General features: G+C 36.8%; 2 protein-coding genes across 8 annotated transcripts; one reads left to right on the plus strand and one right to left on the minus strand.

The window, feature by feature from the left end:
• Positions 1-308: 308 nt before the first annotated feature.
• On the minus strand, positions 309-6,272 carry LOC126875975 (venom serine protease Bi-VSP-like). 7 transcript variants are annotated; one of them, XM_050638902.1, is made up of 9 exons: positions 5,895-6,272; positions 5,626-5,823; positions 5,340-5,435; positions 5,114-5,268; positions 2,985-3,080; positions 2,856-2,908; positions 2,298-2,566; positions 2,116-2,214; positions 1,477-1,953 (listed from the first exon to the last, which is right to left on the minus strand). In XM_050638902.1, the coding sequence occupies exons 1-7, from the start codon at positions 5,911-5,913 to the stop codon at positions 2,542-2,544; spliced, it is 642 nt and encodes a 213-aa protein (XP_050494859.1). In that variant the 5' UTR covers positions 5,914-6,272; the 3' UTR covers positions 1,477-1,953; positions 2,116-2,214; positions 2,298-2,541. The 7 variants fall into 7 exon arrangements, 6 of the variants coding, with proteins under 6 accessions (XP_050494859.1, XP_050494857.1, XP_050494858.1 ...); XM_050638900.1 differs by lacking the exon at positions 5,895-6,272 and having other exon boundaries at positions 1,477-1,771; positions 1,849-1,953; positions 5,626-5,888; XM_050638901.1 differs by lacking the exon at positions 5,895-6,272 and having other exon boundaries at positions 2,116-2,208; positions 5,626-5,888.
• LOC126875984 (omega-amidase NIT2-like) lies at positions 3,996-10,298 on the plus strand. Its single transcript, XM_050638917.1, has 4 exons — positions 3,996-4,035; positions 8,719-8,903; positions 9,298-9,466; positions 9,741-10,298. Exons 2-4 carry the CDS (start codon positions 8,820-8,822, stop codon positions 10,013-10,015), a joined length of 528 nt encoding a protein of 175 aa, XP_050494874.1. The 5' UTR covers positions 3,996-4,035; positions 8,719-8,819; the 3' UTR covers positions 10,016-10,298.
• Positions 10,299-13,969: the final 3,671 nt, after the last annotated feature.

Here is a 13,969-nt window from a genome sequence, read left to right on the forward strand (position 1 = left end):
ATTAATCGTTCGAATGGAAATAATTATTCGTATAATATTCAAACGATTCTAGCCATAAAATAAATTAAAACGATACCTGTAATGCAATCTGCGTATGACGTCAACCTCGATCTATGCTTATACAAGAAATTTTATCAATCAATGACTAGATATACAATAATCAAGTATTATAAAATTTCCTGAAAACCTTTAGGTGTTAATATTAAGGTGTTAATATCTTTAATATTTGCAAGTTATTGTTTAGCGCTAATTAGTTAGAATGTAACAAGTGGTGTACCAGAATTGAGATAATTAAGCCACACGAACAATCTTATTTAGATCTTTTTAATTTTTTAATTCTCTTTTGCTCTAATACTTCGTAAAATTAATCTTCATTAGCTACTACACTTCATAGAATAACAAGAGATAATTTTTCTTATATAACGTTTCATTCATAAAATCTATCATTAAAGTATATCTTCATAAAAATATCATTCCATACTAACGGTATATTTGGTGTCATACGAGATAACAGTTACCAGTGATGACATATGTAACTTTATAAAGATATCTCGTTTTATTATATATTAAAAGAATGTACTCATTGCTGCTATATTTCAGATGAAAAAAAGGAGGCAACGATTTTACAGTAAAATCGTTCGTTTACAACTGATTCATTTACATTTCATGATAATACTGTGCATTCTGAATATGCTATGATTTGGTTTAAAATAATAAATAGTCCATTCTTGCATACTATTGCTCCAGCTTTACTTGTATTTTCGATATTGGTATAAATAGAAAGACAATTAATGTCGTTCGAGTCTATTTTCGGATCATTTATATTACGTTTAATCCATATAGTTATTATATGAGACATAGTATCGTAAAATTTGGAAGAATAAAACGTTCGTACAGGAAGTACATTTTATAAGAATTCCAACAAATCTGCGTGTGCACCTAAGATACAAACTGATAGTGATTGTTCATAAGTTTATATACATTATCTAATGTCAATCGAAGGTATCAATTCTTTTTCTCCATAAGAGTACTTTTTCATTTATATGTGTTCAAAAATACATGTGTTCAACCGTGAAGCATATGTCACCTACAACGAAAAAGAGTTTTCCTATACTTAATATTTCCTTTATATACCTATGAAAAGTCTATTCTTCGCGTAGTATGAAATTATGAATAAATCTGGAATATTGTTCAATCTGAAAAGAAAAATAACTTATTGACATCATTCATTGATACGAGATTCAGAATGTTTGTTTTGTCTTGCAGAAAAAGAAGGCAGCCCTCCCTTTCTTTTAATGTGAAATAGAAAGCGAAAATTTGAAAACAGATTTTTTGGAAATTTACTTGCAAATATCGTTTTCAATATCGTGATTTTCTTCCCAATGGTACTGTACTTTCAAATTTTCCAGTATCCCTCTAAAAACAAAAAGTCGAACCTCGTTATTATTAACGCAGGCATTACAAGGAAGAGAAGTATTAGAAAGCAGCTCCTTTTTATTATGGATTTCTTTATAATCATGTAAATAAGAAATTCCGGAAATTTTTTCCTCAAGAATTTAATTCTTGTGTTTTGATTGATAATTATTACACTGCATACTAACTTTTCGCATACTGTTCGCGTCTAACAATTTCCTAATAATAACTACTTCAAAATTACATATGTTCTTGCACGAATTCAAAAGTACGTATGATACAATTACAATTGATTCTAAAATAATAATTATTTAAAGATATTAAGATACTAATTAAACGTTTCACTATATTTCAAAATCTGGAACAACAAATTTTTATTTATAAAAAATGAAACTGTCTTTATATATTCTTTGTCATGATGCTATTTCTTATTACCATGTCGACATTTTTTAAAATTCATTTTGTTATCTCTACGCAATATGAAAATTCATATACTGCTTAATATTTTTTACATATTATCCATCCACCGCATGATATCTCCTGAAAAATCAAAATATTAATGTTATATTATTACAATGCTTCTTAAATTTCAATTTTTGACAAATTTGAAATCCAATATATTTTGCACAATTATTATTTATCAAAAAATTTCAAGTTAGTAACTTTCTTTTCAAATGGCAAATAACATATACTTTGACTTACCTGTAAGTTTTTGTTCCTAATCATCATTTCCTCTTATAGAACACATCATTATTGTTCTCATAATTACTACCAGTGTCATAGATATTGTAGTGGCTACAACTGAATTAATAGAAAATGATAAATAACTGTGTATAACACTAACACATAACTGTGTATAACAATGACACATAACTTTTACTTACATATCAGTCGATACGGGATTACTGTGATATCCTGTTGATGTTTCTTAAGGCACTTGATTAGGTGCGATACGGTATCATTCCTTATGGTATACTGTAGATAAGTATTTTAGAAAATAACAAGAATAAATCTAAATTATTCAGAGGTTCCAGTTTCGGCTTAGACATAAATACAGGACCATTTGCAAAGAAGAAAGGGTGCGTTTCTACAGCCTCGTTATAGTAACCATGAATACCAATCTCTGAATTACTGGTTACTAAACATAAATATCCTATAAAATTTAATATATTTCTTTAATTTTTAATACATACATGAGTTAGTAGTTCTAAATTATGAATCATCCTACCTGTGATATTACACTTTTCCTTATAATATCATCACTCAAGTGAACAACATTAAGATGTCATCCTATCTTACTGTGAAGATACTTAGTTATGTTATCTAACATTATAAAAATATCATCAAATTCAAGTCCTTTTATTCACATCACATGGCCACGACGATCTGGTTCTTCGTTATATAATGTTCTAAAATTTGTCGTATATATAGGATGTACAAACCGTGATATCAAGGTATCAGTTCTTCCTTCCCAAGGGACAGTTTCATTAAAATTCTGATAGAATTAAAAATTAATTATTAATATTCTAACAATCATATATGTTAAATACGTTATAGTCAACGATATATACCTGAGCGAATGTAGGGGTGATTCCTTGATAATTATAAATGTCATCAGCCCACATCATTGTGCCACTTCTTTGTACTCCAGCCTCTAGATTAACAGCCTAAACAAACATACGAAATTTTATAGAAGCTGTACAAAATATAGTATGCGCAATATTGAAGCGTTCAAGGGGATATAAAGGTAATGTACATCACATACACGTGTACTCTCATGCAACAAAATACAATTAGATTTAATAGTATAAGCTCTTTTATTCATCATAATAGATTGGAAATTTAAGTGTCTTACGAGGGTGAGTAAAAAGTTACCCGCTCTGTCGGTGTAGAATTTATTTTAAGCAATTGTCAAAAAAGACATACATCATTTTTTGACATAATCACTCGATTTCTGTATACACTTTGTCCATTTGCCGAAGGACCTTCGTATTTTCTCATTAAAAAATGTTTTGGGCTGAGCTGCGAACCACGAATGCATCGTCGTCTTCACCTTTTCATCAGCTTTTTCGGCATCCATCTCGCACAAACTTTTTAAAACCCAAATCTGTCGTGCACTATTGCATAAGCAGAGCCGTGGCTGATTTGCAAATGATTTGCCACATTATCCAGTGTCACTCGTCTATTCCATAGAGCATAAGTTCATGAACACGTTCAATGTTGTCATCGTGGATGTGGACGGGCGTCCACCTGTTTTTTCATAACACTTGTGCGATCTTCTTTGAACCTTTGTGCCCATTCAAACACACTTCGTGACAAAACACTTTCTCCATAATGTGCATTAAATCTTTGATAAATATAGGCATCAAACATAACCTCCGACCACAAGAAACGAATCACAGCATTCTGCACTGTTTTCCTGCAAATCACCATTGCAAAGCGCCATTACTCGCGCAACGGTCACAAACGAATTGACGTAACACAAAGAAACCTGCGCAGCAGCACTGAACAGATATTGACGTCATACGAAGAGTGCAGATGGATCAATACGGTCGACAGAAGTTTTAACTATCTGGATTGCGGATAAATTTTTACTGAGAGTCGTATAGGAATCTATAATCTGTAAGTACACCTTTGGCTGAATAGAAATTTCTCTTACATATAGTCAAAAATGCAGAAACTGTGTATTGAATTGGAAAGTGATAAAAAATAAGTGAAGTTTCGAGGTTGCATGTGATTGCATGAGTACACAGGACGTTTTTAGCGAATAAAAAGTAATTTTGAAAGACACGAGACTTATCGTGTATTTTATGCACTCTCTGTGTCCGAATTTCCAGAAGCTCTCTATCTTATGAAGCGTTTTAGATTAGCCGGAAAATTTTGTACGTACATACAAGAAGTATACGATCTAAGTGGAATATTCCATTATTCTCTTGATACAACAGAAACGAAATTTACAGAACTTCTCAGAAAGTTGGTTTATTATTACCAAATTAATAGAATTAATATACGTTTATCATCTTTACATACCTAAGTCGTGGAGGTTTATCGTGCGTAAAAAATTAGTGTCGTTTCAAAGTTACATTTCGTACATTTTAAGCCTATAATTTGTAACGTACAAAACAATGTAAATTTGAGCTGTTTCTTATCTCCACAATAAGAAAATCCAACTTTACGTTTTTTACACAATGATATTTATGGAACAGTAATATCATATTATTGCATCGCTTGGAGAATGAAGTCAAGGTACGATGTGACCCTAGTGTAAACGCTGGGATACCCAGCTGTGCCGCACTTATAAGCATAAGACACAATACCTATTAAATACGAGGTTAATTCATGTTGTATCAGCAGTGGTCCGCCGCGGTCAGCCTGAAAGGATCGTTAAATTTTTAATCAAAGATACTGAAATATATCGATCGAATTGTATTGAAATTATACTTATATACAGTAATAATCTTCTATTGATTTGTGTATTGAAATACTCCAATTTATAACGTACATGTTATATGTATTTTGAGCAAAACTAAGATTAGGAGGAAATTAGATTAAATACCATAACGAGGTGTGAGAAGTGGGCAAAACTATTAAATTGTGTTTATCTATTATTTTTAATGTTTAAGACGTCGATTTGATGTTAATTCGAATTGACGTGTCTTCAGATACCGTATAGTTTGTAGTAACTCTGTAACTTAATTACCGTACAAGAATCCTTTCCACCCTGAGCACGTTCGGCGCATATTATACCATCAGTGACATCAGGTGCATTAGGAAATTTGGAATAAGCTATTTTGCATTCGGCGTTCTTAATCACTGGCATTTGTACTTCCATTAATGCATTACGTCGTGGTCGTCCTACGAAGAAAATAAGAAAGATATTTAAGACTGGAACTGTTTAATTTTATTATAAAATTGATATCACTTACTATATCTTAATGCTCCCCATCCAGCAACAAGGGGGTTATAGCCGACGAAGTTGCTCTTTCGCAGGAGCTCTTTCGTACAAATGGGATATACGTACCCTGAAAAATAAAAAAATAAATGAAAATGCAGGAAACGAATGACCAAAAGTATGAGAAAGAATTGTACACGCTTTATGACACAATATATGTGTACAGTAAGAAATTTCAGGATATGATACTTCAGTAATACTCAATAGCATATATATATATATATATATATATATATATATATATATATTTGAGGACTTACTCGAAAATGGCACCTCCTCCACCAATCTAAGAATGGCAATATTATGATTGTGTATGTTTTCTATTCCATCCATATGTGCACAATGTGCTGCGGTCAAAACATGCCTAGCCGATATCAGGGAACCTCCGCACTTCCATAGTGGTTTGTCTGGGTTTCGGGGATTACGAAAACCTAATGCAACGATCCATGGCCAAGCGCCTAAAATGCAATAGTCATAGTTGTGAATATACATAATTTTTTCTCACATAACGAGTAACAACGATTATTACCTATTCGATATTCGATCATACAGCAGACGATAAGTACATACGTACAAATACTCTGAAATAGAGATTTGATAAAGACAGAAATTAAATTTTTATTCCAGTGGAATACAAATTATTAAATAATTCTATATAATTTCTATTTGAACTATACTGAACTATAAAGTTCAAACGTGTAATTTCTGCCCTAACAGTTTTTGATCTCTATCCATATTATTACTCCTATATCAATTTTTTATTTCGAGCAAAAAGATACTCTTCCTAACATGAAGTAAAAGAAAGAAATAATTCAAGTTAATAAGTAAAGTTACTACCGATAAAATCATAGCATTATTATTTAGTCTAATTGAAATGTACATTGATGTGCTGTTTAATGCCTTTAAAGTTCATTCTTTGCAGTAAATGGCTTATTATTAATCGGAAAGAAAGACATAAAACGTACCAAGTTCAGCTGGTTTACCATCGACCACCACCCTGGTATGAGAGACGTTGCTAAAACCACAGTATGGTGGTCGCAAAGCCTTATACTTATACACAGTTTTTATTAAAATTTCTCTCTTCTCTTTGTTTGGATCGTTCGGACAGCAAACGATCGTAACATTGCCCTGGTATCTGCACACTGATCGTCTATAAAAATCGGTGGCTGTACGGTACTGTATCTGCCATATTTCTTGCAGAGGTTTACATTTTCTGTAGTCAAGGCACCTGCCTTCTTGATTGTCCGGTGTGGTACATTCTGGATCAAACAATTTTAAAACATTTATACAGTTCAAAGATGCGTAAGAAAGCGACACCGATTACTCAACTTTCGAAGTAAAAAGCCGATCAAGTCCACCGGATTGCCCTACAGACACGTATTAATCCGTAAGAGTTAGTCATCATGTTGATAATAATTATCTAAAGAAACTTTTCACGTGAAAATATAAAATTTTAATTGATTAGATATTGTGTTAGCCATACTTAAGAAAGAAAATGAAAATGAATGAAATGAAAGAAAAGGACTACCTTCAACCTCATTTTTTAAATAAACACTTTGTCAGTTTTGCGGTAAATAAATTCTTAGGAATTCAGGACAGTTTTTAGTGAATCATTTTGTTTCGACCGTTCGCGGAGAGACGCGATCGCGAGATAGCACGTCAACGAGAGTTGTAAGTTCCCGTTACGATTAAATAATCGACGCCACGAACTGATCGATCCCCTTATTTCGATTATGATAATAAGGGTAGTTCAATGAAATTCCACAGAATTAACACAAATAAATTAATGTTTATTTCAACAACTTATTAACTAGAAAGATATAAATGGAACAAAAAAAATGTAACTGCGTTTTGGTTGATAAGTAATGCGCGACATACCATATGTGTTGACGGTTCGACTTCTGGAAAAGTTCTGAACGCCTTTCGATTTTTTTCGTTTTTTCTGGAAGGTGACCCCCACTACGTTCGGATCACGCCACATTCTTTTACTGCGAGGTAAAATACGGGCCACGAGTCGACGTTTCTGGAAGTCGCCCTGCTTAATGAACCATGCGCTTGCCACTACAATGTTTGTTTGCCGGGCAGACGCGACGATCCGTCTGCGACATTATAGTGCCGCGATCGATAGTTAAGAATATGACCTATGGTAAGCCGCATGGCGTAACATTCTCCCCCCGTTGAGAGGGTACCGATCAAACTAGGGAGGTGTGGTTGAAGTTCCCATCTTATTTCGTCTCGGTGGCTAGTTGTTCGGGTTTCTCGAGATCGGGTTGAATTGGCAGTGGGACAAGCCTTTTGACGCCCCGATCCAAAATGCTCTTTGCCGTCTGAACTGTAGCTGTCCGGATGACACCATCGGCGCCTGGATGAATCTTGATAACTCGGCCCAGAGGCCAATGCATGGAGGGAACGTTGTCCTCTCTGAGGATGACGATTGTGCCCTTTTGGATGCTGTGTCCACCCTTGCTCCATTTATTGCGGTTGGTTAGCTCGTTCAAATACTCCTTATGCCAGCGGTTCCAAAAATGTTGTTTAAGCTGTTGGATATGCTGCCATTTGGAGAGTCGGTTCGATGGAATGTCTCTGAAATCTCGATCACGTAAGCACATTAATGAATCGCCAATGAGGAAATGTCCGGGAGTGAGGGCTAGGAGATCATTTGGATCGGTGGAGATAGGAGTTAGCGGGCGGGAATTGAGGACTGCTTCTATTTCTATGATAAGAGTATTACGGTATTAAGCTCATATGTTTCTGTTTCTCCACTCGCGCTGCGCCATAATATCCTTTGATATTTCCGATCCTCTGGTCGTACGAGGAATTGCCGATACATTTTCTCGATGTCGCCAGTGAGTACGTACTGATGAGCGCGGAATCTAATTAATATACAAAATAAATTGTGAATTGATTCGAGAATATAGGATTTCCCCATTTTCATGATTATCCTGATTTTTGTATAAATATATTTTTGAAGATACTAATAATTAGGTACTTATAAATTAGTATTATCAATTATTTTGCATTTATAATTCCGCCTCTAGTATAAGTGTTAATTGAAAACTAACTTTATGTTTGAAAAAGTACTAGCAAAGTCGTTGAGTAACAAGCCACTGATGCTAACACAAATAGCATTGTCGTAATTAAATATTTCTAAATATTCATTTTTCATTTTGAACCTGTAGAAACAATTTATTATATATACTATTAGCTAAGTAATTGCATATTTAATTAAGTCGAAATATAAAACTTAGTTATTTTAATAATTTAAAAAATAAAAAACTGACAAACATTTCAATTTAATTTATGGTTGGAACAAAAGACAGTTATTTTTCATTAATTGAAATATTGCAATGCAGAGTACTTTCGAAAATACGCCGAGAGTATTCCTGATGGTGAAACGAGCGTTGCTTCATCGAACGCAGCTAAAGAAAACAACATCTATGTAGTTGGTGGTACGATGCCTGAAATAGAGGGCGATAAATTGTACGATACCTGTACTATTTGGGGTCCCGATGGAACTTTGATAGCAAAACACCGAAAGGTAAGTAATATATTCCTTTATGGCTTTGAATTTGAAAATATTGGGGTGAAGAAAGTGACTCTATCTAGGAATAATTTAGGAATATACATATGTACATACGTATACTATAACCAATTCTATAATTTACGGTTTATAGATAACGTTATGATACGGGAAACGCCCATTTTTGTTGTAATGTGTAATATAAATTTTTCACATACTTAAAATATTATTATACTTATTTTTTCTCCTTTTTAAACATTATTAAATGATAAGATTTTTTAATAAAAGAAAGTGATAAAAACGCTGTCAGTTATTAAATAAAAAATAATTAAAGTTTAGGAGTTGGTAACTTTGATATTAAATTACAAAAGTTGCAGCAATAGAATTAGCGACTACATTTTTATGTTATTAGGTACATCTATTCGACATCGACATTCCTAATAAGATTACTTTTCGAGAGAGTGATTCACTCAGTCCTGGTAACTCCCTAACGACGTTCGACGTGAAGGGCTGCAAAATAGGTATTGGCATTTGCTATGATATTAGATTCGAGGAAATGGCACGCATTTATCGTAACAAAGGTACAGTAACTTAATCGATCAATACTTAACTAGCAAAAAATTAAATATCTTTCTTAAATATATTCTATATAAAATTAATATAATCTGTAACTCTGTATAAAAAGAAGCTTAATTTAAAAAACCAGTATATTTGCTGAAAATGAAACAAATAAAAGAATTAAAAGCACAATAAGAGGACTGTCCTCGCATATTCAGAAATGATGGAATGTGAACCGTGCAACTACGAAGTTAATTGGTATTCGGTGGCTTCATATTTCCTGCTTCTCTGGGTTAGGTTGCCAAATGCTGATATATCCAGCGGCATTCAATATGACCACTGGACCACTGCACTGGTCATTACTTCAGCGTTCCAGAGCGAATGATAATCAATTATACGTTGCCTGCATATCACCGGCTCGTGTTCCTTCAGCAAGTTACGTCGCATGGGGGCATACACAGTTGACCAATCCCTGGGGAAAGATTCTTTACGATTTGGAAACTCAAGAGAATATGGCAGTCACCGATATCAAAAAAAAAAAAAAAATAAAAAATATGAGGCATACTATATAAGATTGTCATCGATTTAAAATCAAAGTATGAAAAGGATACCCTGGAGAGAGTAAAACACAGAATCATTCCAACTAAACATTCAGATCGTACCGACATCTAGGTATCGTCTTACAATTAAATCTCGGTCTCGAATGGATTAAAATGAAATACATACTTGCAGCTTCAACATCTTCAATATCGAGGAGATTCAAACTTTACAAATAAATGTAAATTGCGATGTAAAACAAAGCGATGTAAAAAGGGAAAAAGGAGGAAAGAAGGAACAGGGAAGCAAAAAGAAGAAACGAAGGTACGATACGTTATATTTTTGCGAACTACTTACTTCATCTAGTCGGTTTTTTTCTTCTTTTTTCTTGAAGGAACGCATGGTTCTATATCGCTCTCTTTCTCTTCTTCTTCTTCAATGTAATTTTCACGTAGGAGACTTATCCGCCTCAAGTACGTATTATAATCTTTTATTGTAGACCATCGACGAAATGATTCTTCTCGATACCGTTTAGTAGCATCGTTATGGAAAATTCTTCTCTCTTCTCATTTTAATTCCCTTAACAGTCAATGGAATCCGATGCTATGCGCACAGCTACGTACGTGCAGTGCTATATCATCTCTACTCCATAAATATCGTTCACTGCCCCAATGTTAAGGTTCAACATACGAGAGTTCGCGACCTTTATCGTAGTTTCTGTCGCTAATTAATATTAACGTGATGCAATCTGAAGCGACGAGTAATGAATATGCCCCTCTAGCGTGACGAGTTATCAATCATACATGTTACGAGACGATTGTACCATTATTCGGTGCCAACTAGTAAGGTTGCGGAGAAGCATGATGTCGACGACAGACGAGATTAATCTTACTGATTGCAGTCTTGACACAGACACGCACATATGTAAATGGGACACTTGTAAAGTTTCTATCACGATCGTTGTATTCTTTTTTTGCTTACGTAAAATGTGAAAGGCATTGTGACTCGTTTGCGATCATTGATAGTTTGTTTGGTGAGTGTGCTGTTATGAGTGGGATTAGTAGATGAAAAGATGATTTAACGTGGCGATTTTTATGATTGTAAATATTGACATCTTTTGACGCCGATTTGTATGTTTTTTTAATATTAATGTAATATCGTGATATAATGTGTTTACAAAGAGTGGACAATAGAGATGTTAATCAGACAGAAAAAGACGATTGTTGTTCAACCTGAACTATTCACGCCAAACGCACAGAAAACAGCGCAATCCACACTCTCTCGGCAACGCCACTCGCAACCTCTGTCTCCGCTCAGCTCGCACTCGGCTCCTCGACTCGCACTCTGCTTTTCGACTAACGCTCTGGCCGTTGCCGCATTCTGTTGTCTTTTTCCTAGGCCCACCGCACACGTGTTCTGCAGGCGCTCGTGGCCAGGGTCACGTAGGTCTTTTCCACGAAACTATGCACTTGAAAAGACCGATGACACATTGATGGGCCCGACGACGCCTCGGCTCTCGCGACATTGTTCATAGTTCGCCCGATATTTCTTAGGCCTTTCGTCCACGATACTACACTCGGCCATCCTGCAATAACATCTGCCCTCAGATGTTGCGCTCGCTCTCGCTATCGTCTGATGCGTCATCTTCGGCGTTCAGGACCCAGGGTTTCATGAAATCTGCAGTCGTCGAGGTGTGCGCGGGCCCCTCATGCTCCCCTACTTTCTCCACAGTGTAGCGGTCATTTCACATGGCTCGCGCGACCCGGTACGGACCTAAAAATCTGCCCCCGAGTTTTAACCCTGCGCCGAACTGCGTTCTCTTTATGGCGACAAGGTCCCCCCTTCGATACTGCTTCGCGCTCTTTTTTCTTTTATTGTAACTTCGACGATTCTCCTCTTGAGTTGCGGCGATCTTCCTCTTCGCGTCCTCACGTAGCTTGCGACGTTGTTCTTCAAACCTCGAGGCCCACTCTTCGTCGATCAGCTTTCTAACCTTCGCCTCTTCCCTGACTTGCATTTCGACCCCGACCAGTAGCTGGAAAGGAGTCTTCCCTGTGCTTCTGTTTACGGTGGAATTTAGGTGTTTCTGAACCTGATCGACATGCTTATACCAGTCATCGGGTTTAGGGGCAGTCAGTTTAGTTAGTAATGGTATGAGGGTCCTGTTTATCCTCTCCACCTGCCCGTTCCCCCTCGGCGCCCCCGTCGTGATTAATGAATGCTTTATGTTTTCTCCTTCGCAATACTCTCGGAAAGCGTTGGACGTGAACGCTGTTCCCCGATCGGAGATGATTCGCCGTGAATTCCCAAAAATAGCCGCTTGCTTCCTCAGTCGGTCGACAACATCAGCGGTATTAGTAGACCTGGTGGGATAAAGCCACGTGAACTTCGTGAACGCATCCACCACTACAAAGATGTGCGCGTATCTCTTCTTTGTAGCTGTCATGGGGCCCACATGATCAATATGGTAAGTATCTAACGGCGTGTCGCCTTTGTCCAGCGGATTAAGATATCCCTCTTGCCTGCCTGACTTCCGTTCGGCTAGGATACAGTCGAGACAGTTGGATACCACGCGTTCGACCTTTTCGCGCAACCCCTTGAACCAGAAGTCCTTCTTGACCATAGCTTCGGTTTTGGTAACCCCGAAATGCCCACGCTCGTGCGCTTGCCTGACTACTTGCGTCTGCATCGCCTTCGGTACTACTATTAGCACATCGTCCTTACACTCCTTATACAAAATATCGTTTCTTATCACGTACCCATCGGCCTGACTGCACGTTGCGGCGTCCAAAATCCTACGGACTTCAATGTCCTCGTTCTGTGCCCTTCTCAACCGTGCAATCAGCCCGTCTTCACTCTCCGTTACATACATAGTGCTCGGCAGGGGGTTCCTACTCAGAGCATCTACATGCTGCATACTTTTTCCCGGCCGATGACATACTTGATACTTAAACTCGCCTAGCAACAAGGCCCATCTAGCCACACGCACACACAAGTCTTTCTTTCTCATCGTCATGGCGAACGCTTGACAATCCGTAACAATAGTAAACGGCACACCTAACAGATATACCCTGAACTTCTTCAACGCTTTTACTATTGCTAGCACCTCTAGTTCGTAGCTGGTGTACTTCGCTTCTGCGGGAGTTGTTTTTCCGCTGGCAAAGTAGACTGGATGGAATTTACCGTCGTTCAGATCCAGTTGCATTAATATTGCTCCGTAACCCTCTGCGGACGCGTCAGTATGCAACTCGGTCTCTGCGCCTATTCTATAGAGTGTTAAAACAGGCCCGCTGGTAAGCGCTGCTTTCAAAGTTCCGAAAGCTTCTGATTCCCGATCCCCGAACTTGAAGTCTATCCCCTTTTCCAACAGATCGGTTAAGGGTTTGGCAATCTTCGCGTAACCTCTAATGAATTTTCGGAAATATCCTGTAAGCCCCAAAAAACTCTGGACTTTTCTAACCGATGTTGGCTTGGGAAAGTTTGCAACGGCCTTAGTTTTATGAGCGGACGGCTTTATGGTGTTTCCCGAGACCATGTGTCCCAAATACTCGATTTCCCTCTGCATAAAACGACATTTTTTCCAATTTATGACTAGCCCATACTGCCCAGTTAATTCTACGACCATTTGCAGGCGCTCCCATGCCTTCTCTAAATTCTTCGCAAGGATAATGATATCGTCCATGTACACGATGACAATACCCTTATCCATCAGTTCTTTGTAGATCTTCGATATGTACTTTTGGAAGACAATAGGGGAAATTTTCAGACCAAACGGCAACTTCAGAAATTCGTATTGCCCCGTGGGCGTAACAAAAGAGGTGTACTTCTGGCTATCCTTGTCTAGACTTACGTGGAAAAACCCATTTTTTAGATCTATTGTTGTAAAAAGCTGGGCGCCCTGCAACGCGTCTAAAACGTCTTCAATTAACGGCAACGGAAAATGCGGACACTCAATGAGTTCGTTAAGCTCACGAAAATCGACGCAAACC

This window comes from Bombus huntii, unplaced genomic scaffold, assembly GCF_024542735.1.
Source record: "Bombus huntii isolate Logan2020A unplaced genomic scaffold, iyBomHunt1.1 ctg00000061.1, whole genome shotgun sequence".
NCBI lineage: Eukaryota > Metazoa > Arthropoda > Insecta > Hymenoptera > Apidae > Bombus > Bombus huntii.